Source organism: Podarcis pityusensis (assembly GCF_964106645.2).
Source record: "Podarcis pityusensis genome assembly, chromosome: 1".
NCBI lineage: Eukaryota > Metazoa > Chordata > Lepidosauria > Squamata > Lacertidae > Podarcis > Podarcis pityusensis.
The window spans coordinates 59750992-59778987 of record NC_138028.1 but is presented as its reverse complement, the minus strand read 5'-3'; the positions used below and the strand labels follow the sequence as shown (position 1 = coordinate 59778987).

General features: G+C 41.1%; 1 protein-coding gene across 2 annotated transcripts; it reads right to left on the bottom strand.

Moving 5' to 3' along the window:
* Positions 1-555: 555 nt before the first annotated feature.
* On the bottom strand, positions 556-27748 carry ZDHHC13 (zDHHC palmitoyltransferase 13). 2 transcript variants are annotated; one of them, XM_080983332.1, is made up of 17 exons: positions 27494-27748; positions 24563-24705; positions 24066-24188; positions 22208-22285; positions 20521-20665; positions 19440-19504; positions 18431-18593; positions 16008-16133; positions 14599-14732; positions 13551-13660; positions 11922-12037; positions 11230-11292; positions 10370-10463; positions 9748-9831; positions 9035-9192; positions 6786-6883; positions 556-1193 (listed from the first exon to the last, which is right to left on the bottom strand). In XM_080983332.1, exons 1-17 carry the CDS (start codon positions 27527-27529, stop codon positions 1055-1057), a joined length of 1875 nt encoding a protein of 624 aa, XP_080839458.1. In that variant the 5' UTR covers positions 27530-27748; the 3' UTR covers positions 556-1054. The 2 variants fall into 2 exon arrangements, with proteins under 2 accessions (XP_080839458.1, XP_080839459.1); XM_080983333.1 differs by lacking the exon at positions 27494-27748 and adding an exon at positions 27075-27180.
* Between the last annotated feature and the right edge of the window lie 248 nt (positions 27749-27996).

The following is a 27996-nucleotide window of genomic DNA, read 5'->3' as shown; positions in this document are numbered from 1 at the left end:
CACATCAGTTCTGACATTTTAACTGCTATTCTATACAAGATCTTATTTTTCACCCAGCCCTCAAATGCTGTGCTTGTATGGGAACTAAGCCTCATATCCAAAGCAAGAATTATACTTCAAGACCAACAAGCTTGGACTAATTCTATAATCTTAAACAATATATGTTCACTGATTATTAATTTTAACCTCCCATTCTTCAGTGTGACTTTTTTTTACTACAGTATGAAACTCAGGGTACACAGGACCCTTGCTGTGTGTCAAGTCCACCGAGACGTATGATTTGTAGTATTTAAGAGCTGCACACTCCTCTTAAACTTTAAGAAAGGTGAACCACAAACCTGTAGTCTGAAACAAGCCCTTCAAATGCCATGAGAATTTTGCAAACTTGTATTGAAGCTGCTGCTACCTGCTTCTAAATTCATTAGCACAACTGAGAGAAGTATTTCAGCCATTATTCATCATTATTCAGTGTATCAGGGCCTTAGCCACGGTTATTATTTCATATATAAATGTTTTCCCTTGATTAGTTGAAAAGCCAGTAATTACACTTGTAAATACAAAAAATTTCTAATTTAATAAATGTGAGCATGAATATATTAAATCTAAACAGCCCTTATATACAGATTTACAGATCAAAGAGACAGTTCAAGTTACAAATCAGTTTTCATATACTAAAATATTTTGAAATTCAAAGCATCTCTCCCCACCCTTAATTATCAAGTGCAAATTTTAATGGACACGTAAGAACAACAATGGCTAGGATTTCCAGGCTGCTTTATAAAAAAGGCCTTTCATTAGCAATTTGAAAAGTGACATTTCACAGTTGTACTTACTTCCAACCTATTGGAAGATTTAATATATGAACTACAGTTGTCCCACTGCATTATCCACTTTGCTGCAGTTTGTTCACATAAAACAACCTTTCCCAAAATAACAGCGATACAAATATAGCAAAGGAAATTCCGAAATAAGTTGCAAACTGTAAAATGTATACCAAATATCCATATTTATTTCAGCTTCCAGCTGATTCCCAAGGACTGGATGTAGGTTATCTTCACACGGCGTGAACATTTCTATCCTTCAATGAATGAAACGTTAGCGTGTACTGCTTAGTCCAGTCAATGATGTTGGGCTTGAACATTCCAAAGCATCTACACTGGAAGAAGTCTGCTAGGTTCTGAAGGCAGCCATAGCTAGGAAGGGGAAGAGAACAACACAATGAGAGTGGAAATATTTTCCCTTGTTTTGCTAATAAACAAAGTGTTTGAAACATTTATGATGGCAACAGGGAAATGTCCTGGAAGGAGAAGGGGACTGCTGAGCGGCACTCCTGTGAAGGGGCTGTTTGTGAGAACTAGTTTCTCAACATGCGGCTATAGTCATATATGCCCCATACAGAGATACTGGTTTGTATATACAGTATGGCACTTCCACACTGGCCTTTACATACTTCCAAGGTACTAAAAATGGACATAAGTAATGTATTTATACGCTAAAAGAAATCGATCAGATTTAGCGATATGTGACAAAGTTTTACAACACAGAAACAACATTAAAACTAAACAGCGTCCCCCATATTTCTGAAAAAGGTTTCTGACAAATTTTGGGACACATTGGTTGGTTCTAATAAAGGCATTGGACTCTTGTGAATATCTATGAAAACAGATATTAGAAGAGCTATCAACTGTATCCAGGAAAGGAATGCAAGCTTGTGGTCTATTTCAGTCTGCAAGTCCTTGCCATGGATGAATGGATCCAGCTCAAGACTGAGATCTCTCTTCTTCTTCTTTGGAATCATAGAATCATAGAATCATAGAGTTGGAAGAGACCACAAGGGCCATCGAGTCCAACCCCCTGCCAAGCAGGAAACACCATCAGAGCACTCCTGACATATGGTTGTCAAGCCTCTGCTTAAAGACCTCCAAAGAAGGAGACTCCACCACACTCCTTGGCAGCAAATTCCACTGTCAAACAGCTCTTATTGTCAGGAAGTTCTTCCTTATGTTTAGGTGGAATCTTCTTTCTTGTAGTTTGGATCCATTGCTCCGTGTCTGCTTCTCTGGAGCAGCAGAAAACAACCTTTCTCCCTCCTCTATGTGACATCCTTTTATATATTTGAACATGGCTATCATATCACCCCTTAACCTCCTCTTCTCCAGGCTAAACATGCCCAGCTCTCTTAGCCGTTCCTCATAAGGCATCGTTTCCAGGCCTTTGACCATTTTGGTTGCCCTCCTCTGGACACGTTCCAGTTTGTCAGTGTCCTTCTTGAACTGTGGTGCCCAGAACTGGACACAGTACTCCAGGTGAGGTCTGACCAGAGCAGAATACAGTGGCACTCTTACTTCCCTTGATCTAGATGCTATACTCCTATTGATGCAGCCCAGAATTGCATTGGCTTTTTTAGCTGCCGCGTCACACTGTTGGCTCATGTCAAGTTTGTGGTCAACCAAGACTCCTAGATCCTTTTCACATGTACTGCTCTCAAGCCAGGTGTCCCCCATCTTGTATTTGTGCCTCTCATTTTTTTTGCCCAAGTGCAATACTTTACATTTCTCCCTGTTAAAATTCATCTTGTTTGTTTTGGCCCAGTTCTCTAATCTGTCAAGGTTGTTTTGAAGTGTGATCCTGTCCTCTGGGGTGTTAGCCACCCCTCCCAATTTGGTGTCATCTGCAAATTTGATCAGGATGCCCTTGAGTCCATCATCCAAGTCGTTGATAAAGATGTTGAATAAGACCGGGCCCAAGACAGAACCCCGTGGCACCTCACTAGTCACTCTTCTCCAGGATGAAGAGGAACCATTGATGAGCACCCTTTGGGTTCGGTCAGTCAGCCAGTTACAAATCCACTGAGTGGTAGCATAGTCAAGACCACATTTTACCAGCTTCTTTACAAGAATATCATGGGGCACCTTGTCAAATGCCTTGCTGAAATCAAGGCAGGCTACATCCACTGCGTTCCCTTCATCTACCAGGCTTGTAATTCTGTCAAAAAACAAGATCAGGTTAGTCTGACATGACTTATTTTTCAGAAATCCATGCTGACTATTGGTGATCACAGCATTCCTTTCTAGGTGCTCACAGACTGTTTGCTTAATGATCTGCTCCAGAATCTTCCCTGGTATTGATGTCAGACTGACTGGGCGGTAATTATTTGGGTCCTCTCTTTCCCCCTTTTTGAAGATAGGGACAACATTTGCCCTCCTCCAGTCTGCCGGGACTTCGCCTGTTCTCCAGGAATTCTCAAAGATGACTGCCAGTGGTTCTGAGATCACATCTGCCAGTTCTTTTAATACTCTTGGATGCAGTTCATCTGGCCCTGGAGACTTGAATACATCTAAACTAGCCAAGTATTCTTGTACTATCTCCTTAGTTATTCTGGGCTGTGTTTCCTCTGCTGAATCATTTGCTCCAAATTCTTCAGGTCGGGCATTGTTTTCTTTATCGGAGAAGACGGAGGCAAAGAAGGCATTGAGGAGTTCAGCTCTTTCTGTGTCCCCTGTTTGCATTTCACCATCTTCTCCTCTGAGTGACCCCACTGTTTCTTTGTTCTTCCTTTTGCTACGGACATACCCATAAAAGCCTTTTTTGTTGCTTTTAACCTCTCTAGCAAGCCTGAGTTCATTCTGTGCTTTAGCTTTTCTGACTTTGTGTCTACACGTGCTGGCTATTTGTTTGAATTCCTCTTTGGTGGTTTCCCCCCTTTTCCATTTTTTGTACACATCCTTTTTTAATCTTAACTCAGTTAAAAGTTCTTTAGATAGCCACCCTGGCTTCTTTAGGCACCTTCCATGTTTCTGTCTCATTGGTATTGCCTGACGTTGTGCTTTTAGTATCTCCCTCTTAACAAACTCCCAGCCATCATGAACTCCCTTTCCTTTTAGTATTACTGTCCATGGGATCTCACCCAGCACTTCCCTAAGTTTTATGAAGTCAGCTTTCTTAAAGTCAAGAAATTGAGTCCTAGTATGCTTGGCTGCTCCTTTCCGCTGTATAGTAAACTTCAGAAGAGCATGATCACTCGCGCCTAATGATCCTTCCACTTCTACCCCACTAACCAGGTCATCAACATTGGTTAGGACCAGATCTAAAATGGCTGTTCCTCTTGTTGCTTCTCCCACTTTCTGGACAACGAAGTTGTCTGCAAGGCCAGTGAGGAATCTGTTTGACTTTATGCTCTTGGCTGAGTTTGACATCCAACAAATATCCGGGTAATTGAAGTCCCCCATTACTACTATCTCCCTTCCTTTTGCATGCTTGGCCATCTGTTCCAGGAAGGCATCATCTATGTCCTCCGTTTGGCTTGGGGATCTATAGTAAACTCCCACAATGAGGTCACTGTTATTCTTCTCTCCCTTAATTTTGACCCAAATGCTCTCACTTTGGCTTTGAGGTTCTAAATCTTGGATCTCTTCACAGGTATACAAATCCCTGACATATAACGCCACTCCTCCTCCTTTCTTGTCTGGTCTGTTTCTCTGAAATATTATCCCCCCATTATTACATTCCAATCGTGGGACTTATCCCACCAGGTTTCAGTGATGCCTATTATGTCATATTTAGTTTGCTGTACCAAGAGCTCAAGCTCATCTTGTTTATTTCCCATGCTTTGCGCATTAGTGTACAGACATTGAAGTCCATTAATCATTCCCCCATGACTCTTATTTAAGGATTTTTTCCTCCCACCACTAGGTCTGTGTGCTGTTTGCTCCATTTGGTCTATGACATTTGGATGATCATCTTCATCAATTGATAGACTCCTACCTTCAGGAGCACTGTCTCCCTCCCCCACATTAGTCAGTTTAAAGCCCTCCTGATGAGGTTTCTGAGATTTTTGGCAAAAACATTTCTCCCAACCGTTGTGAGGTGCAGCCCATCGCTTGCCAGAAGTCCATCTTCAAGAAACTGCAGTCCGTGATCTAAGAATCCAAACCGTTCCTGTTTACACCATTTGCGAAGCCAGCTGTTCACTTCCACTATTTCCCCCTCTCTCTCTGGGCCACGTCGTTCAACTGGGAGGACAGATGAGATCACAATTTGTGCATTTAATTGCTTCAATTTCCTGCCCAGAGCCTTGTAGTCTCTTTTGATCTTCTGGAGGCTATTGCTTGCAGTGTCATTGGTTCCCACATGAACCAAGAGGAAAGGGTATTTGTCAGTGGGTTTTATGATTCCTTGCAGTCGTTCAGTTACATCTTGGATCTTAGCCCCGGGGAGACAGCACACTTCCCGAGACATCTTGTCAGGCCCACAGATCACTGCTTCTGTTCCCCTCAGTAGGGAATCCCCTATCACCACTACACGCCTCCTCTTAGGTTTGGTCGGGGTTCTTCCGTGAGCTGTCCGCTCCAAGGTCGCCTGCACATTCCCTGAGGACTGACTTTGCTGCTTGTCTTCATATACCTGATCGACTGTAATGAGGGAGAGATCCTCAAATGGAGTCTGCTCTTCGTCTTCCATGCTAGGGGAGAGGACCTCAAAGCGATTGTGTATTTCTAAACAATCAGAGCGAACCCTGGGTCTCCTACTTCTTTGAGTCACGTTTCTCCATATATTTGGCTCCTGTGTTGGTGAACTAGCGTCCTTCTCAGGGGAGTCCCCTGTCTCCTCCTTGGTGGAGACGGTGTGCTCTGTTGCTTCCAAGAAGAGCTCCAGCTCTCTAATTCTTTGGAGCGTAGCTACACGTTCCTCCAGTTGCTGGACTTTGTCTTTTAAGAGGGCAATCAACATGCAATTGCTGCAGGTAAAGCTGCCTGCAACCTTTGGCAAGATGGCAAACATTGCGCAGGAACCACAGGCGACTGCAGCTGTTCCCTCCCCCTCCATCTTGAGAACGTGTCGTTGGGGGTGGCTACAGCGGTCCTCCATCATAAAAAGCGTGAAGACAGGAAAAATAACTCCCCCCACAAAAAAAACCTAGGTCTCCCCCAACAAACGTTTGAGACTAGCTCCCCTAAATCTAAAAGATGGATCAAACTGCCGCTGCCCTGCAAGCTCTGATAAGCTCCTCCCACAGCTAATCACCTGCCTCAACAGAAACCCTGCCCCCTCTGACCTTTGCACAGGGAGAGCAGCCAATCAGCCACAAAGAAACACACACACACAAGAAAACCCTTTTTGCTCCTTCTTCAACTGCTGCCCTACAATCTCTGATAAGCTCCTCCCACAGCTAATCACCTGCCTCAACAGAAACCCTGCCCCCTCTGACCTTTGCACAGGGAGAGCAGCCAATCAGCCACAAAGAAACACACACACACACAAGAAAACCCTTTTTGCTCCTTCTTCAACTGCTGCCCTGCAGATCACTCGTAGCCGAGAAATATTGTCTTCCATGAACACATCTTAACAGTGAGTCCATAAGTGACTGTGGAGGCAAATTCTGGATCCACACTTCCTTCCACAGTAGGGACATAGGTTTCCAGGCAGGAGTTGATCATGGTGAGGGTTTGCCAAACGTGCCTTCCTCTTAGCACGTTTCTCCCTTTGGTCCTGAGCTTGAGTGTCTTCAAAGTCCATGACACCTTTGGTAAAGGCTGTACATCCTTTAACATCCCAGTTTGAGGGGTGATGGTGGAGGGAATGAATAACAGCTTTGTTTCTCAAGGTCACTGCAGATGCTTCAAAGCAACATGGTTCTTATGCACCGTTAGGTGGAGGTCCCCTCTATATCATGCGAGTGATGCAGACATGAAACAGAAACTCTCCCAGCAACTCTTCCCTAATCTTGTGGTCTCTAGAAGTTGAAGGCATATTGGCTTGGGATGATGGGGCCAAAAGTTACTTACTTATATGGAGTTTTCCTGAGTGAAACGGGATGCTTTGAACGCTTACTCTGCTTCCAGAGGGCACTCCTCTCATGTGAGGTCAATCCAAGAAAGGTAATCTTGAAAGAAACAAAACAAAACAAAACAAAACAAAACAACAACAACAAAAAAGGAAATTGCCTATTACATGCAATTCAGGAAGAATACGGAAAGAAATGAAGTACCTTATTTTTCGCTCCATAAGACACTTTTTCCCTCCTAAAAAGTAAGGGGAAATGTGTGTGTGTCTTATGGAGCGAATGCTGGCTGCGCAGCTATCACAGAAGCCAGAACAGCAAGAGGGATTGCTGCTTTCACTGCGCAGCAATCCCTCTTGCTGTTCTGGCTTCTGAGATTCAGAATATTTTTTTTCTTGTTCTCCTCCTCCAAAAACTAGGTGCGTCTTATGGTCTGGTACGTCATATATATATAGCGAAAAATACGGTATTTTAATGAAGCCATAAAAAACAGGGCCCCTTTCAGTTAAAAGCATATTAACAGTGGAAAAACTGTGAGAGCGGTACCACTAACAATAAATGCTGGGTTCACCATCCTAAACTATTGACAGAGGTCTCAATATCAAGCTGTTAGAACTGTGTGCTTGAATCACTTTCTGTGTAATGCTATTAATTATTCAGCAACTTCACCAAGTCAAGAACAGTATCAATCTTAACTAAATTCTGTAAGCAGGCATTCTTACTTAAGATCATGTATTTTTTCCCCTGTGCAGTTTTAATAGCTCAACTAGAAACACATCTCCAATCATTGCCCCATATGCACAGTTCAAAAGAGTCAAAATCAGGAGAAGAGAAGGGTAGATCTCAGACTCATGCCAGAAATAACTGCCAGTGGGAGGGAGGCTACAGAATCCCCTCCTCCTTAGGTTGAATGTGCTCATGATGTTCAGCACATTCCGCTTGATCACAGCTTAAAGAAAATGAGCTAAGATGACCAGTTTATGTATTTGTTGCTAGTACACTTTTCCATGCTCGTTCCTTGGCTGAAAATGAGCGCACAAGTGGCTACTTATGCAGCCAAGCTGGCATCCTTGATTTGTAATGGCACAAAAATAAAGAAGAGGAAAAGGTGACTTAATGCTCCCAGGCAGCTATCTTCAAAGGTCATAAAGGGTTTAGCATGGAACAATGATGCACAGCTGAGCTGCCCGACAGTGTTCAGTTCAGCACTAGCCACTCCACTGGGCAGGATCAATTATTCATACCCTATTTTTAGAAACTGGCAACGGGACTATTTTTCTCTCAAGTCCTTGCATCCGAACATAACATTCTCAACAAGCATTTGCTGCATGTGAACCTTAAACTAACAGCCCAACTTTAAAGGTCTAGTTTACTTGCTGCAGTTTGTGATCCTGCAGCTAGAGCAAGATCCCAAATATGGAAGTAGGGCAATTAAGAGCAAACCGGGCATGCTACACACCAGGGCAGGGGATGACTGAAAATGAGAGCAACTCTGTTGTACAATCACATTAAGTGGAGGACTTGTGCAATATTGGCTGCTGGTGTGCTGGGATTAGAGTTGGAACCAGTCCCATCTCTGGCACTGGGACACCAGTTTGTCTCTTGTGCCAGTGCTGAAGCTACTATCCAATCCTCTGAGCTGCTGCATTTCCATAATAACTTAGATTACTGGATCATCATTCTATCTATATCCAAACTTCAGAGGTGAGTGTGGATCTTTATGTAGCCAAAACACACAAGAAGGGTATCAGCAGGCCTGGAGGAACTCCAAGGCCTGCAGAAGTACAAAAAGTCTTTTGGGGGGGAGAAATGGACAGGGAACGGAGCCCTCCAAAACAGCCCAATGAGAATTTCAGTAGCCACGGAATTGTTTTGGGAGGGAAACCAGAATGAAATATCATGAAGGAAGGTGTGGATGACTAACAGAACAGAAGCACTCTGCACTAACATTTTGTTGCAGATGTACTGATTCACAGATACACTCTTGATTGGCACCTACTGGTTTGAGATGTGTTTAGCTATTAGTGTATTTTTGGTCTTTGTGGAAGCCGCCCAGAGTGGCTGGGGAAACCCAGCCAGATGGGCGGGGTACAAATAATAAATTATTATTATATATTATTATTATTAGATCTACACACAAAACTGAGGTTCAGTATTGAGATATTAATTATAGGGATGCAAGGGTAGGTTGCTGAAGAAGTATTACAACTGAAAAACCTTTAGGACTAAACCTTAGATAAAATCAAACAGTACCTGATAGAGCTGAAGGATTAGCAACAACATAGCCCATGACGTGTGAAAAGATATTAGTGTGAAAATGTACAACACCCATGGAGAACAAGACACAATCTGCGTGAAGGAAGTCCATGCTCCATCTTCCCAGTATGTTGTTGTGCAGTGTTCTGACCAATCTAGGACAAGGAATTTTTATTTTCAGTTTTTAAAAAAGGTTGCTTGAGAACAGATGATGGTGAGCTACCCACGATCCAATCTGTACATTTACTACGAAAGTATTGTTCACATATTTAACAACCCACAGGAATAGCTGAATGTAAAGATAAATAGGGAGTGCCGTTCTCTCAGTGCGGCCAGGGTCAAAGATCTATTTGTAGCAGAACTCTTTGAATTGAAAATTAAAGCTTTAGGGAGAGATATTGCTCAACGTGCACAAGCTTCCCTAACAAAAGGTAACCTCCATTTGTTCCATTGCCATTTACATAATATTTTGTGTGTGTATGTCAGAAGCTATGCATTTTGCAAGTAGAATTGTTCACATGGTAATTTCTCCTGATCTCAACTTTACATATTCCAGATTAGGACTCCAGAGTTTTTTTTAAAAAAAAAACATTTTTAGCTGGAACATGAGACAGTGGAATTTTCTAAAGTGCTACTCAATACAGGCTAGGTATCAATATGTAGCAGTTTGTGTCAAACTAATTAGTGAAATAAGTGCAAGGAATACATACACAGAATTGTTCCGTACAGTGCCCAGATATTCACCATTGTCAGGAAAGCGAGAAACAGGACAAAATAAGAATGGTTGCCAACACCTAGATTAGAAAAGTTAGTAAGGATTTGTTTATACCACAGCCACAAGGCAATTCTTCCACACCGTATCCCCAGTCATCAAAAAATGCACCCAAGTAATTCATGGAAACAAAACTAGTTCAGGGAAATTAATAACTAAAGTTCTACATGTTTTCTGCTGTAAGAATTCAGGAGTTGGCCATTTGAGATCCCACCCAAATCATGGTAGTGTTAACAGAACAGAAATGTGCATGTTTACTCTGAAAAGCTCAGTAAGGCTGACTTTTATATGTATAGGATTTCAGCCCAAAACTACATAAAATGTATTTTAAGTACTTCAAGCCAAGCTTTTTAACAATACCCAAACTGTGCAATGTGCATATGAAACTACTCTTACATTCTAACTGGTTGCGGTTCCCTGTGCAGCTTGTCAACATCCCATCACATAGCACTCAACTACTAAAGTTTCTCTACATGATGTATTAAGGGCTCTGCTTTGAAGTCTCCAAAAACATTCCTGGCACTAACAACGGACTTCTAGTTCTGCTAAAATAAGCTCACCTATGCATCGTCCAATCCAAATGCAATGCTGGTCATATCTAGCTACACATGAGTTGCAAGTGTGGCAATGCATGGATCTCAACGGTTTTTTCACCTTGGGAAGAATGCAGGGGAAAGTAATTAACTCATGATTCAGACAATATATTCACAGATGTCCTGATTAGCTTTAAATCTTCATCCTTGTTTACTTACAAAACCACACAAAACCCAACAATATGAGCCACCACTTTGGGTGGCCAAGACCATGGCTTGGTTGGATTCAGAGAAGCCTGTGTGCACATGCAAAGTGCTTCCACGTATGAATGGGAGGCGGGAAGGAAGGAAGCTCCCATTCATGTAACATAAAGGATACCATTCTGAAGACACCCACTACCTTTGGGAAAAGGGTTTTAAATCTGAATGCAGGCCAAGGCCAACAAGCAGGCTGCAAGAGCTGTTTGTTGCCACTGATGGACCACTTTTGTTGGCACTCCTATCAGGTCTTGTAACCCCTAATTCACGAGCTGTTAAGACAGCAGAGCAGTTTGCAGGATTGGGCTGCAAAAAATATCACTTATTATATACAGTGGTACCTCGGGTTACAGACACTTCAGGTTACAGACTCCGCTAACCCAGAAACAGTACCTCGGGTTAAGAACTTTGCTTCAGGATGAGAAAAGAAATTGTGTTCCGGCGGTGTGGTGGCGGCAGGAGGCCCCATTAGTTAAAGTGGTGCTTCAGGTTAAGAACAGTTTCAGGTTAAGAACGGACCGCCGGAATGAATTAAGTACTTAACCCGAGGTACCACTGTATATCAAATTAAAGATATATCTGTGGAATTAAAAATGAATAAATCAATACTAGAACAAAGCATGACTTACAAGACATGATGTGCAAAAGGTTCTGAAATCCAAGGAGCCAGATTCTCCAAGATTAATAATATTCTGAAAGACAGATATTTTTCAATCATTTTATCTATCGTTTTTGTGAATCCTCATAATGGCATCATCATTGAGAGATCCTACATTCACCTTTATATACTTCTGTAAGCCCATTTTGGGTGCTGGGAGTAGGATTTTCATTCCTTTCAAGGCAGCCATGACATCCCAATCTAAAGCAGTTTATCTCTGCCTGATTAGTATCAGAAGCTTCTCCACAGCCCTTCCTGGATTCTTTCAGCTTTAAATGACCAGAGCCTTAAAAGTTTACAATATCTTAGTGCTGTGTGTGTGTAACAAAAGAGTGGAAGGATGTTGCTGGCAAAGAAGTATGATGCTGGAGCAGTGTTTCTGAAACTGGGAGGTATTCCCTACATTATTATGGCCCTGGAGAGTCCTTTTACTTGTCCTTGTATATCTGACACAAGTTCCTATTTTCTTGAAGTGCTGACAGGTTTCCTTGCTATAGTCTCACAATTTCCCCAAGTTGCTATCACTGGTGGTGAATATTTACATTACGAGGAAAGTGCTAAGTAAAGTATCTCCAAAATGCATTGTTCTCTGGTGACAAATGTATAAAAAATATAATGTATTATAGGAAATCATGGCATACATTTGATACAAGCAAAAAATACCTTTTTATTCTCTTCTTCTGTAGTCTTAATGAATCCAGGATCAGTTCTGATAGTTTTGTATAAATAATAGAAAAGACCCACGATACCAAGAAAGAAGGGAAGCCGAGAAATTGTGCCTGAAAAATGTAAGCTCCAGTTAAGGAATATGTCTAAGAATATGTCTAAGAAGGATTAGATGAGCCTTTGTTATGACCTAAGAAGGCTCTTTTTATGCTTCCCAAATTCATGTATTGCTGCATATTAAGCATCCCTCTCCAAGGACTCAGCTAGACTGGTAAAGAAAAAGCCATTTATATGCATTGTATAAGCAATATAAGTGCCTGGTGTGCTCTGGTCCATGGGGTCACGAAGAGTCGGACACGACTAAACGACAACAACATCATAAGCAATATAACATTGTGCCACCAGATGGCGATGTGGAGTCCCATTTTTCTCTACTTGTTTTCCGTTTAAATTTACAATGCTTTAAACTGAAACGCTTCTTTGATGTGCCTAGATCCAGCCCAAGCTATGCTTCAAAGTTGAATGGATGCCTTAATGCCTGCAAAGCATGCTACAATAACAATATTTACAAAATTGTTGTAAATAAACCACAACATCATAACACTGAAGCAGCAGTAGCGCCACTACTATAAAGTATCTTTATTAGAAGCCAAGCAAATATATGCATGCATTTTAGCTGGAACATGCCCAAGCAGTTCACAGGAATTAATCCAGATAATTGTATTAATGAGATCTCATTAGAAACCATGCAAAAAGAAAATACCACTTGAGAAATGAAGTAATTAACATTGAAATGCTATCTAGTACTAGAACAGATTAAAGATGGCTTAAAACAGTAATTATTGTTGCTGCCGAATCTCTGTTATCCCTTTTCATAAAAAAACAAAGCCCCATGTGCAGAAGCTAAGCAAAATAGAGGGCTGAAAATACAATATATGAATATCAGAATCATGTCACTCGCACAATGCAGCTGTGTGAATTAGCAATTCTATGCAAAATACAGCAGCTGCGAGGAAGAACATACTGTTATACTAGGACAAACTTAAAGGCAATGTGGAGACAGAGATGTTTGTTATGCTGCAACCTAGCTGTTGTCTACCAAAACATGGCTAATCTTTCGCACAGTATATCAACACATCGGGCTGCTTACACCATTCTCTCACTGAGTGTTGGTAATGCTTTGCTAGTATTCACCCAAACCCAGTAGGAATAAATTACCTGTATTTTATCTACCCTACATATATGGGGAAAGGATGCTGTTGAGAAGGAGGCAATGCGGACTGTATTCCAGGAAAGACAAGGGGAAACTACTGGATTCATTGGCGGTATCTGCTTTCCTTTCCTTTGACGGCATAGCAAGACATCAGTGTTGTCAGAGGCCAACAGCCCTGACAGATGGGCGGTGGTACATGTTGCAGAAACATGACTCTTCCTTGATAAGAAAAAGCCCACCTATTGCCCCAAGCTGTCAGTACATTGAAAACTGTATTTTACGTTTCCACCTCAACAAATGTCTTATAGCAGCTTCCTATAAAAATGTTAAAAAATTCTTAAGATTTCTAGAGAATGAAAGCATTTTAATATCTGAAAGAACAAGACCAGTGTTTCTTCTATGCAATAAAATACAAAGGATATCAGGCAGGAACAAGATGAAACAGGTCCAAGATATCCAGAAGACAGAACCAAGCAAGAATGCTAATGGGAAATATTGTAGTTTGTTGACTCCTACAAACTGCCTGAAAAGGAAATTTGAAAAACATTTCCATGAAGTATACAACATTTAAACATTCAAAATAACACCTGACATTCAAACATTAAAAATAATATTTAAAAATATTCAGCAAATTTATTTTTCAGGTTACTCAAACGACAGTTCTGAGTTTATATGTAACACAGAACTGCAGTTTGTTCTAAACTGAATTAGAAGCTTTCATTATTTCCCTCTTCCATGAAGACAGGGGATGAGGAGTCCCAAAGCTCATGCAGGCTTATCTACAAGATGGGAAACCACAGTTTCCTGTGATGTCTCAACTGAGCCTTCCTAAATCCCCCACCCCAAAACAAACAAACAAACAAACAAAGAGAGAAAGAGAAAAAGACAGACAGAGAGAGAGAGAGAGAGAGAGAGAGAGAGACTTAAAATACACTGTTTACACTGATGTAGATTTGAATAATGTTCCAAGGCTGTTTCACACAGTTCTATTTTTTCTATACAATAGAAACTTTCAAAATATATGTAATCACTTGTAAGCAGTGCTAGAGACATGACATGTCTTGTGCATCCACCTGGTGCACACATTGTGGGAAGCTGCAGTCAATTACTGCTGCATGTAGCCAATCAATGACACATTTTTCACTATGAAAGTAATTTCTGTGCAAGAAAGCCACAGTTTGTCCAGCAGAACTTTTTCCCTTTGGATTCTGTTCAGTGCCATCTCTCCATCCAATACTCCAAGTGCCACAATTAATGTTATTGAAAGACTACCATCTTATTCATGAAAGAGGGCAACGCTTGTTGTGGCTCATAGTTTAGGAGGTGAGCATCTTAACCAGGCCATGCATAAGCATGTGTTTTCCCTTTAACTTAAAACGAGTTCCTTGTTGATCTTCCAGGAACACAAAGCATAACTCTTTGCAATGTAGAAATAACCACAAGGAAGCTAGGGGCACCTACCTTGCAATCAGGGACATGATAACAAATATGAAGACTAGCAAGCTTCCTTTCAACAGCCACGAATCTGAATTTAAGTCCGCTACATATCCTATAGCCCATATCAACGCCAACGATGACACTAGCAAGAGTAAGAACTACAATAAAATAAAATAGTATCAGTTTCATAATAACATGGTATGGAGGGAACAACATGTGAAAGTAGGAAAACAGATCAGAATAAGCTGATGCTGAAGAATAGGAAGGGGAGAGAAAAATCGTATCTCACAAGTCAGAAACTTATCAGCTAGAAAGTAGAACCTATCTGGCATCTCTCAGGTACACCCAGTGCTTCCCAGGGGGTACTCAGTACCAACACCTCTGTATGTTGTTGCAAGTGCGGCACTTGCTGTAACAACTTCATGGTGAGTACCAGCACCTATTTTTCTAGGGAAAAAAGCACAGTGTACATCTCTTCACTTGACTTCTGCCTCTGTCAGTGGGGAGCAAGATCCCAGAAGTACAATTTCCCTCTTCCCCAGCCAGATAACAATCATTTAAAGTTTTTTTTTAATCGTGCAAAATATTGAAGCTCAATAGATGCATTTTTTAAAAAAAAAACACCCCACGACTTTATGATTAGAGAACCATAGCCAAGTATTTGGCGGGTGTGTTTAAATAAGTACAGTGGTACCTTGGGTTAAGTACTTAATTAGTTCCGGAGCTCTGTACTTAACCTGAAACTGTTCTTAACCTGAAGCACCACTTTAGCTAATGGGGCCTCCTGCTGCTGCCGCGCCACCGGAGCATGATTTCTGTTCTTATCCTGAAGCAAAGTTCTTAACCTGAAGCACTATTTCTGGGTTAGCGGAGTGTGTAACCTGAAGCTTATGTAACCTGAGGTACCACTGTATGTGATTGTACGCCCACTACCTTGTTTGTCTCTTTGACCTTAATACTCACTTACAGTTGCAAGGTTCAGACCCTAAGAGGACTCTTGTGGCTGTCAAAGAATGGGAGACTTTGCCTTATTTGACTTTCCCCATGACAGAGCAACTGTGTTAGAGAAAGCACATCGGGAGCAATTTTCTCTTCCTTTAAATTTAAAGGAAGCCTCCAATGGTCTGAACCAACAACCCTGCATTCCTTGAGTCTGCTAATTGTCCCCTTTCTTTCTACCAACAATACACAAGATCTTACTTTTCCTAAACCCATCATGAGGTTTCTCTCCCAGCTACACGTTCTCCTTGCTTTCATAAACTTTTTGCCTCCACCATTCATTCTTTGAGGTTGACTCAGCCAGCAAATTCTATCAAGTCCTGGTTCAATTCCAGCCTAAGCAGTAAGTGGGAATCTGCAAGCATTCCTAACTCAAATAGGTTTTCTTTAAAAGCGCACTGCTGCATGCCAAGATGTGTATCACTGTACAATACCTCATACTTTCCCAGAATCCTCAGAAACCTGGCATTTTTTCTGGCTCTCAGTTTTTCTTCTTCACAAAGCAGATGAACAAGTAAGTGATTTTTAGTTTGATGAGCAAGGTCAACCGGCCTCTCACCCTTCAAATAAAAAGTTTTAAAGTTCTTTAAAAACCAAGTATGAGGAAGAAAACATCAAAAAGGTTATGTAGCTACTTCAGTTTAGAATTCCAACTACCTGACAGTCCTAAGTGTTATATTTAGACTGGGGCTATTCTACAGGGCTTGTCAACCTTTTTGCGCCCATGGTCCATTTGCAAACTGGAGAAACTGTTGTGGGCAGCGCACACACACACACACACACACACTGCAAGCAAGCACATAGCACAACGTCTTCTATTGATCACAACAGAATGCTTATTTCAGGCCTAATGTCAGCAACCCTGCAGGTGTCAGGGAATGCCTCTGTGGCCACACGTGAGCTCGTGGGCACCATGTTGGCAACCTTAGTTCTAAAGAAGCTTGACAAAACAAACCCTTAAGTTTACCTTGTAAGAAGAGAAACTCATGGAAATGTTTAAAAGTTAAATGGTGTGAGGAGATTAACAGATATATTAGCTTTGTGCAAATGAATCCAATTATGAGAAATAAATGAACTATTGTAACATCAGCACTACTCTCTATATGTCATGCAGTCCTAGCTCCAAACAAAGTTAAAATTAAGTAGTGCTAAAATCCCGAGAGATATACCAGGATACTCAAACAGGAGAATGCTTTTAAGTATTCTGCAAAACAACAGGAGCACAGATTAAATGCCCTTATCATGTATTGTAATGCTACACTCAATTGCCTTGAGATCTACCATATTATATTTCGGTTTATGTGTATGGTTGAATTACTGTCAAAATCTCGTATTTATTCAGCTACCCTATTTAAAACCACAATTCACATACAACTGTGCTGGCTAGGGCAATGGGAGTTGTAGTGCAAAAACATCTGGAGGGCCCCAGGTTGTCAAAGGCTGCCATAAAGAAAACAGGTGTTTTCAGAGACCAGGTGTTCTACCTCTTCTAATAATAAGCTATTTCTCTCCCTGCACTCCACAAAAGATGACCACTTATCCTCTTTACAAAAATTTCCTCAAATTGATTTCCCTCACAAATAATTATGAAGCTACACTACTTCATTTTTTCGAACAGAACAGCCATACAGGTGAATGTGGTGTTTTCCTCTACAAGTATTTCTTAAAGTAATAATAGTAATATTAACAGCTGGTATCCAAAGGACCATATCCAACACAGCAGCTCCACTCATGCAAGGAACTTCCCTGCATGCCACTGAACTGCCTCTGCCTCTCCTTTCCACTCGTTTCCCACATGCCCTCAAAATAAGCTCCTAAGGGTTGGGGAACACTCTGGAGCAGGAGGGGGGGCATGGGAGAAGGAAAAGAAATGGAAGACCCACTGTGCCCATGGAATCCTGCTGGTGTAGTGTTGAATGCAACCCAGAGAGATGTGCCAAAGGACTTGGGCATGATCCATGGAATTGACGTTTTCATGCCATATCACAGACTACCATGACATTTTCCATGCCATATCACAGACTGCCATGTCATATCACAACCTACTTTTGAAGGCACCAACAGATTCAAAAGTGGTTATCCACATGGCATGGAGAGTGTGGCCACTGTTCCAAGAAACACAAGCCCTAAGCCCTCTTGGTTGCACAGTCATGGAATCCTTTGGATCTCACCCAACATTTCTTCTGCATTCCAAACACTACAAAGTACTTTACAACACACAATTGCACTAATCTTTACAACCCTGTAAAGTTTTTATTATCTCAATACTGTAGATGGACACTGAAGCAGGGAGATAAAGCTATTTTGTGAGTTTAAGAAGAACCAGGGACTTCCTGACTCACACTCCAAGCCACTATACTATAGCAAATAAACAGTTCAATATGATTCTTTTTCTTTTATTTCTTGTGAGCTGCCCAGGTAACCAATGTTGTTGGATGGCTTATATAAATAGTTAGCAACAACGTTGTTTTTAATATTTGACTGGAAGCGCCCAGAGTGGCTGGGGAAACTCAGCCAGATGGGTGGGATATAAATAATAAATTATTATTATTATATTATTATTATTATTATTACAACAGTGCTAACCATGCTTATGTACAGGTGAGGCATCTAGATGCATATATATAGAACTTCTGACCACCATGGGGAGTAATATTATCTGTGATTTCAGGAAACAGAATGGAGCAGAACAGAACAGCATAACTCTTGTGGCTAGCATTGCTCTTTGCTTTGAAACAGAAATAAAGATATTTTTGCTTTTGATGGAAAAAGACTGTAGCCCTGAAGCTGTGCTTTGAAAACTGTATTATGATTTTAATAGCCAGGAGGCTCTTTATTGATGAAAACAAACTCATACCTTGATATTTTTGATGTCCAGACTCGACCCAGCTTCTAGCAACACATCTACAGCACTAACATTTCCTGATACAACAGCCCAGTGCAATGCAGTGTTTTTCTCTATGTTGTCTACAGCTTTGAGGGAAGGATTAAACTTTAACAGAAAACGAGTAGGTTCCGTCCTAGATGAAAATATATACAAGTCAGCAAAGAGAAAACACACATCACCTTGAAAATGTATATATTTTAATAATTTATTTTATTAATAGTAACTCTGGTATGCTGTTACCTAGGAATAAATTCTAGAGGTGTACTCATGTTAACCTGTTACTGCAAACAGAAGAATGTGGTACATTTAAGATTTAAAAAGTCTTAATAAATTTGGCATAATCAAACTGTTAATCTTTAAAGTACCACAGGACTCTTTTTTGAGTCACTTTGGAATAAGGACATCTAAACATCTGAAGTAAGATATTCAGCGCAGGACATAGAATATTCATGACTGCAATCATTTTTCTGTGTTTTTGACAGAGGAAAGCATTTCAAGATCAGAGAAGGGGTATCGTTGAGCTGGACAGGATGCATAGTGAATAGATATACATGTTTGCCTATTTAAAGAAGAATTTGTACATGGTAGAAAAAGTTATAAGCAGCTTATGAGAAATAGCAAAATTACAGAAAGGAGAAGAGACAGAAATACTTAGGATTATGATATTATCTGTCAAAATGGTTTCGCCTGCAGTAGAGAAATAAGTGTTCAACACGGATGTATTGATTTCATGACAGTTACACTTATGGGAACTCATCATATTTTCCATTATAAAATAAACTCTGAACAATTGCTTTGGTAATGAATATGTCACTTGGTACTTCTTCATGAAATATTTGAGCTGTTTTGAAATAATACAGGTTAAATGCTGCAATCCTATGCATACTTATTCAGGAGAGGTCTCAGTGAAATCAGTGCAACTCACTTCAAAATAAACATTTTACGATTATACAGCACCTTAATTATAATCATTACTTACCCAATTACTTTGTGTGCTGACAGCATAAGAGGTGTTTGTCCATTATGATCAGTTGTATCTACACTCTAAAAATGAAAAGATATTACCATTTCAGGAAATGAAAGCCTAAGCTAGATGTACAAACAGAGCCATAAATTGACAATCCTGCATCAAATTAAATTAAGCTACTTATTTCATTGAACATTTACAGCTGAATAACATTTTTGTATGGCCCACAGGCCCTGCCTTTCTTACTCTGGTATATATGATATGTATCAATTGTTCTCATGAACTGGGAGTTCTAGAACTGGTACCACTAAAAAGCAGCACAGCACACTCTGGGAACTTTATTTTCTATAAATATACACACCAAATCAGAGACATTAATAGGAAAAGGCGATATATCTGAATGGCTTACCTTCAACTGTCATTTTTTGTTAGACTATTAAGTATTACAGCATGAAGTATTAAATAATAAATTATATTAAATGAAAATAAGATGTGCTAGGCAGAAGCGGTTTGGTGCATCTAAATAACCACTAATATTACTAGGAGGATTTTTCAGCCCTGCCCCAAGCTGGCAATTCTTTAAAACAAATTCATCAGTGGTTCAAGATCCTACTTCAGCAGCTGCATTTTGCAATGTTATCAGTGATGAAAATGGGAAGAAACTGATATGTATGGGATCTGAGAAAAAAACATGCATTTTGATGCACTTTTTAAACCGACTAAGTATGATTGTATGAATTGGGCTGACAGATAAAGAAATCTTCAAATGGACATGTTGAGCACTGAAACAAAGGCTAAGAGGTTGAGATGCAGTACCAGACTCTTCTGGTTATCAAGCTAGAATAACAGCAGTTTGTGCAGTTGGATCTCTAAACGAAACTGGAAAATTAAATAGACTCATCCAAAAGGCTGTTGCAAAAGGAAGTAAACATCTGTGGCAGGATGTAGTGATTTACTTTTATTTGTGCAGCTATGAAATGGGATTTCATAACAGTACCACTATTAGGATCCAAGTCATCAGTAAGGTTTCATCTCATAATAGCACCCACACAAAGGAAGTGCCCGGTGTAATATTATCATACTAAGAACATACCTGACCCTTTGATATGAGGTAAGCTATGACGGGCATGTGCTGAAAAAGCACAGCTAAATGCAAGCTGCTATATCCTTCACCATCAATTAGAGTTGGGTCTGCTCCACATTTTAACAATAGTATGACCATAGACAAATGCCCTTGTCTGGAAAGAGACAGAAGTGTTTAGTTTTAGAACACTACCTGATATAGAAAATATAATGCATCATTTCTTATGGAAAAGAGAAACACTGATACTGCCAACTGCCGGCTTTAAAACTGTAATTTGGAATTACAATTATTAGCACAAAAATTATTGATAGCAGCCACACTATTAGTCACTAGCAAATGGAAGAAGAGAGATATTCCTATTGCTAAGTGACTGTGTGAGGTACAGTAACTGATGAAGCACTGATCAGATTAGAATAAGAAACGAAGATGGAAAATTGGGCTGGATTCACCTAACCAGCCCCATCAGCAGGAGCCCTGCAAAAGGATTTCCACTTGTACAATGTGACTTTTTCACCCTGTCTTGTGCCCCCCGGAAACTGGCTTAGAGGCATCAGGAGAGCCCTTAGAACAACATGCCCCTGGGGTAGGAGAGCAGGAATGGTTTCATCTGGCAAGCACTGCAGTTCCCACATAGAATGGTTGTGCTATGTTGAATTCTACCCACAGACTTTATTTATTTATGGAATTTTTGAATGGACATATTAGCAATAATTTGGTTTCAAATGAGAATGTCAATTCTGTGAACTTGGCTATCTTCCTTTTTTTCTGGGTGTATATATATTGTGGGGTGTAGAAGTGTTTGACTAGTACATAGTAAACCAGGTGCAAATTCACATTTATTCATGTAGCTTACCTTGGGCCAGTCACCAGCTCACAGCCTAACCTAATAGGGCCCAATTGCACTGGCTGCCAATTAGTTTCCAGGCCCTATGCAAAGTACTGTTTTTGACTTATAAAACCTTAAATGGCTCGGGACCACAATACCTCAAGGGCTGCCTCTCCCCATATGAACCAACCTGGAGATTTGGAGGGTGCCAACACGAGAACGGACCTTTTCTGAGGTGGCTCCTTGTTTGTGGAATACTCTTACCAGGAAGGCTTCCCTGGCGCCTTAATTACATATCTTTAGATGACAAGTGAAAATGTTTCTCTTCAATCAGACCTTTGGTGATTAACCTTCTATGGCCTTTTAATTTTTTTTTCCAAGGGGGGGGGGCTATTGGTGTTTTTCTCCTAACAGATTTTGTGTTCTCATTGTGTATTTTTATGTTGTAAACCACCCTGTGATCTTCAGATGAAGACTGGCATTTTAATTAATTAATTAATGCAATAAATAAATATTGTGCTTATTTGGAAAACTGTATTAAAATCCTGAAATTGAATGAACCATTAAACCTGGGCAACAACTTTGCCTTTTGTTTGTGTTTCTTATTTTTATGGTCAGCTGACTTTTTGCCAACAACTGAGGTGAAAGAAAAGAATAGAGAAACAAATGAGATGAGAGAGAAACAAATTAGTAGTTATATAAAATTAGTAGTTATGTATGGGTCAGGGGAGATAACAAGAGAGTGAAAACTACACCTTTCTAGCAACATAATTTTCACAAAAGCAAAACTATGTTTCCCTCTTGCATCACATGTAACATGCATACACTCAGGAAGTCTAAAGCATGATTCGCTCTTCATTAATTCCATACCTAACAGCCCAGTGAAGTGGAGTGGAATTTAAATCACCTCCTAGTTGATCCACCACTGCACCTTTGGAAATAAAGAACCTGTGGTAACAAACAAACAAAACGACAATGTATAAATAAAACTGAATGCTTGTTCTAAAGTGGATTGTTCACTGAACATTTGCCCACGGTAGATTTTAGAAACCAATTTATTCAAAAATTGGCAATGCAGTCTTATAAAAAACAGAAATTTAAACACTGTCAAAATGATGACTTTTTCTTCAGTCACCCAAAATGCATTCTGAAAAATAACCATTCAGTGGTTATCATGGCAGTTTTAATAGCTAGAAGTATACCACTTCGGGTCTGAGAAGGAACAAGTTCTTGGAAATATTTTAATACACATCTAAGATACTAACATAAATGGCACTCTCTGCTGTTGTTGGGGAACAACAGCAGAGAGCGCTATTGCCCTTAAGACCTGCTTGTGGGCTTCCCATAGGCACCTGGCTGGACATTCTGGGAAACAGGAGGCTTGACTAGATTAAGCCAGTGGTCTCCTTAAACTTGGAAGGAGTGACAAAATCCTTTCCTGGCCTTAATTGCAAGGTTGTTCTCCCAAATGAATCGGCACAAACACTAAGTTGCTATCAGAGTCCCTGTTCCATGTACTTTGACCCTTAACGATGCAGCAGACAAGGGAAAGGGTCGAGAGATTTCCTGTAATGGCAGTAAGAGTCAGAAATAGCCTCCCAAGAAAGGTCAGCATGGGCTCATCTTTAGATAGGCATTTTTATTACAATAGGCCTTTGGGTCCTTTTGTCAATGTATTTTGAGCGTTTGGTTCTTAATCTGTTTTGGTTGGTTGTTATTAGAGTTAGTTTATGCCTAGTTTTCCATTATTATATGACACAGCAAAGTACAAACGTATAAAAACAAAAACATACGCTTGTAAAAAGACACGTGGCTAATTGACAAATATCATGGTATTGTTTGGCATTCTGCGTACTCAAAGGCGGCATCTGGAAGAAGCAGCACCAGTCAGGCAGGCTAAAAGATTTAGCACTGCTTTTACTGGTTAGCTGATCTTAAAATATAATAGTTTGTTGTCTTTACCCTGACTGAACCGGGACTGCTCTGAACGTTCAAAATGAGGCTAACTGATAACCTCCATCACAAAGCATTTCGCAAAAAGTTTTGAAAATTTTAATGAGCCATGTTTTCTATGAAGTAGTTTAGTGGAAGGCAGAACACATAGGCTTGATCCAAGAATAATCAGTGGAAGAAAAATAACTGAATAATGCACTAGCCCTTACACAAGAGTTTACAGGTGGCTTTCTGCAGTGCAGTGTCACAATATATCAGGGGTTGTGTTAAAGTATAAGAAACAGTGTCTTGATTATGAAAGTTTCTCCTAGCAGTCAGATTCTTGCCTTGTGCAGAATATCAACTTAAATATCTGACTCATGCAAATGGCTATTTGGATTCCACCCACAATTCAAAGTAAGGCAAATAACAAAACTGCAGTTACTGAAAACTAACATTTTTTATATTATCTGTAACCATTATATCAATTATATTTGATCTTAAGACTCAGAAGCCTCACAAAGGTCACACTAACAAATGTGAATAGTAATAAAATGAAGTTTCACAGGCATAACTAATGCACAATATGGACAGGTATTTTTAAAACTAAGCAACATATTTTATTTATTTAAGGTGTTTGTAGGCCACTTAATCATTAGAATTTATTAGCATTCTAATATAATATTCAATTAGATAATTTAACACATTACAAAGAAAAAAACCAAACAATTTTTTTATCTGTTTCATTTATATACAGTCCAAAGTCCTTACACATGCAATCACTGACAAAACTTACTTTACAAGATCAAGCCGATTATTGATTGCTGCCCAGTGAAGAAGAGTAACATTTTCTTTGTCTGGCTGTCTTACATCATACCCTGCTTCTACCAATTCCTGACACCGATCCAACAGGCCATATCTGAAATCAGAGTAAGATAAATTTGAATGGCAAAGAGTTATAGCTTTACTCTAAGTCATCATTATGTCTAAATCTGACAGTAAGAGTGGACAATACAATATATTACACGCACCAACACAGAGTCTCTGGAATGCAACTTTTATTCCAGGAAAGCACAATCTAGCAGGGGAGGGGAAGACTTTCCTATGAGAAACAAATCATTTTTGAGCAACAGGGAGAGAAATAGCTAGGCTAACACACACACACACACACACACACACACACACTCTACATATTTAAATGCTGGTTACTAGTACCTTGCTCACTTATACAACATACTGTAGCTGAAATTCAATGCATTACTTTATAACACGTGAATTATTCAAGAAACTTACTGAGTTGCTTTGACAATATCAAAATTACTGTAGTCCTCTGCAAAAGGAAGCACATCTTGTTCTTTTGGTAGATCTTTTTCTTCATACATGTTAGACCAGCTATGTCCATGATGGCCAAGGGGACCGTGGCTATGATTTTTACACTGTTAATGAACAATTAACATATTTCATAAGAAATATTTTACCCGAAAACATTGTATTCTTAAGAGAGGCTGTTGCTTACTTGCAATTTACAATATGTATTCCTGTTATAAACCATCTGCCATATACAAAAAAACAAAAAAAGTAATGGAAGCATTTAATCCAAGCCTCTGAGTAATTTGCATTCCTACCCATGTGTGAACGTGATGGGAATTAGGGCAAAAATAAATAAACAACAATGAGGGAGCACATAATCCCACATCCCAGTTCATGGTCAAACATATCAACTTATGCATCTACAGTGGTACCTCGTGTTAAGTACTTAATTCGTTCCGGAGGTCTGTTCTTAACCTGAAACTGTTCTTAACCGGAAGCACCACTTTAGCTTATGGGGCCTTCCGGTGCCGCTGCACTGCCAGAGCACGATTTCTGTTCTCATCCTGAAGCAAAGTTCTTAACCCGAGGTACTATTTCTGGGTTAGCGGAGTCTGTAACCTTAAGCATATGTAACCTGAAGCGTATGTAACCCGAGCTACCACTGTATACAAAAGTACACATGAACCTGTGTCTTATCCTATTATCCTGTGTCTCTTCCTATTACACACAGCTAAGCAGAGCTTGTCTTATATGGAATGAAGGTGGCCACTAGTGAATCAGGCAGAAAGCAGTGCAGGCTTAAAATGGGGGGGGGGGGGGCTTGAATGCAAATGACTAAGGTTTGAACTAACACAAGGAGTGAGAGACAACTGGACTAAGGAACTGAAAAGGGCCTAAGGAAATGAAACAGGAATTGGTTGGTTGGCATCCCTTCTGTCTTGGATGAATGAAACACTACTAATGAGTGTCCCAAGGAAGGAAGACAACAGAGAAACAAGTTCAGTCACACGTGTACAGTCACAGCTGAGAACAGTTTCTGACAGCAATTAAAAAAGGGGCAGGGTGACCAAAGGTAGGCAAGCCTTTGCAGAGAGCCTCTGAGCCAAAGGCTGATTTCACCTTCTTAGTATTTTTTAAAAGCTTCCTTTTGGATTAGCACTGGCTTCTGCTTCCTAATTAAGCTGAAGAAACAAATATGACTGAAAACCAAGATGGGGAAAGGAGGCAATAAGGAATTTAGATAGGCTGGAAAAAACATTGCTCCCTAGTATGAATATTTATGGAAATCTCTGCACTATTAATGAAGGAATGTATCATAATCAGTTTCAGATGATATTTTGAATGTTAACTTCATACCATAATGACAGATTCATAGAATGTGAATATTAATCATTACATATAAATATTAGTACTTTCACTACAATATATTTAGGAATGTTATATGTATATGCACACAAACACTTAAAAGTCTTCTTTTAAAAGTAATAGGAAAGTCACTGGAAGGCGTAGGCTCTAAAATAAAGGGTGATCTCATTGATGACAGAGATGGCTGGATGAGCCATTTAATGACAGGAAGTAAAAGCAAGGATTACAATACAATTTCCCTCCAGAAACTTGCAGGTGACAAAGAGTCTCTGGCCAATCAGAATTCAGATCAGAAAAGATGGAGATGTTTCCCAAGGAATGTACATTGACATCAGTGTAAGATGCTTGCTGGAGGGAACTTTCCCAAAATTAGTCAATGCATAAAGACACCCAAGCAATCTAGAGCATTGCCATACAGGTTCCTAGAACAACATGGATACACCAAGGAGAATAGCAGTATTTGCGAAAGCTTCCTCCCTGAAGTTGCTAAGCGAGCACCCTGCAAGGGGTGTAGGATGTCGGGGTAGCTGCTAATCGGTGCAGCTTCGCTCATGCACCTTTTCCACTTATGAGCTTTTCTACTGAGTAGGGCTGGTGTGTCTCAGCAGAGCACCTCTCCCCATATCAATAAGAATCTTTGATCAGGATCATTTAACAACAGATCATCATCTTCCTTTATACGGCATCTCACATTCATTTCTGGTTATATGCCTCATCCAAGTTCTCTCCATCGTTCTCTGTTGTTTGAATCTTGCATCCAAGTAAGCCCTGCTCCTAGTTTTGTATTGTCCACACACAGATCAGTTAAGCTGAACACTCTTTATTTGAGGATGGGGGGAAATGTCTGTAAATGCAACACCTTTCGTGGAGGAGGGTGATTTCAGCTCGTTACCAAAAGGAGGCTTGAGTCAGGTCCGCCCATAGTTGAGCGGAGGGGAGTGAGGAAACTGGGATCCTCTTCCCATCAGCCCAATACCAGCCAAGATTCCTTCAGCCCCCCCCCCATAAAACACTTGAGGGGCTGCCCACCCAAAGTTGATGGGCATTGCCATTCAAGTAGTGCCACATATTGTGATCGATCATGGGGGCGGGGCTTACCTGCACTCCCATATTCTAGTCTAGACGATACCTGCAGTTTCACACACTGTGAAAGGATAGCAGCCGCGGGCTCTCCTATACCGGCTGCTGCCTCGGCCCCCAACCAACCTCGCCATGGGATCAGATGGAGGATCCTCCATGCCTTTCCCTTGGGGTTTTGCTTCTGATCGTTGGGCGGTGGGAAGGAGCAGGATCCGCCCCCTCGGGAAACAACTCCCCCCGCCCCGTGCTTTCCTTTCTTCTTTTTTGGAAGGGCACAAGGCGGCGGCGGGGGGAGTAGGGCCAAGGGACGCCATCTCCTCCTCCTCCTCCTCGCTTTCTTCCGGCCTTACTGCTTCGCTTCTAGGCCTCTCCCTCCCCGGCCCTCGCTTAGCAACCCCTCCAGCCTCCCCCCAGGCTAGCGGCCTCCATTTCTGCCCGCCCCCCCCCTTTCGCGACCCCGGTGCTCACCTCACGCCCTCCGCAGCCTCCGCCGCCGCCCTCCATGCCAGGCCGCCGAGACCAGGCCCAGCCCCGCTCGCCTGACTAGAGCCGCTTCTTGGCGCCGCTTCCTGGTTACCGACGCGCACCTTCCCCGCCGCTCTGGCCCAGGAGGAGGAGCTTGCTGCTGCAGGAGACGGAAGAGCGGCGGGCCTCCCTGGGCTGCCCCGGCCCCTGGCGGCGCGGAGGCGGCCTGCAAGGCTCCCGAGGGGGGAAAGCGCCTCTGCCTCCGCTCCCCGGTTGAATCGCACGCGAGTTAAAGCTACCTGAGAGGAGGCCCCATGCTCCTGGGCATACGGTTGTGTTGTGTGGGTAAGGGGGCCAGGGGTGGGTGGGTCGGTGTGTGCACATATAGACACGGAGGACAGAGCTCATGCAGTGACAAGTCCTCTTATTCCTGTTCTCATTTGCTCCTGGCTAACGCAGCTCAACGGCTGCAACGCTGCACGCCGTCTTTGGGAGGAGAAAGCCCC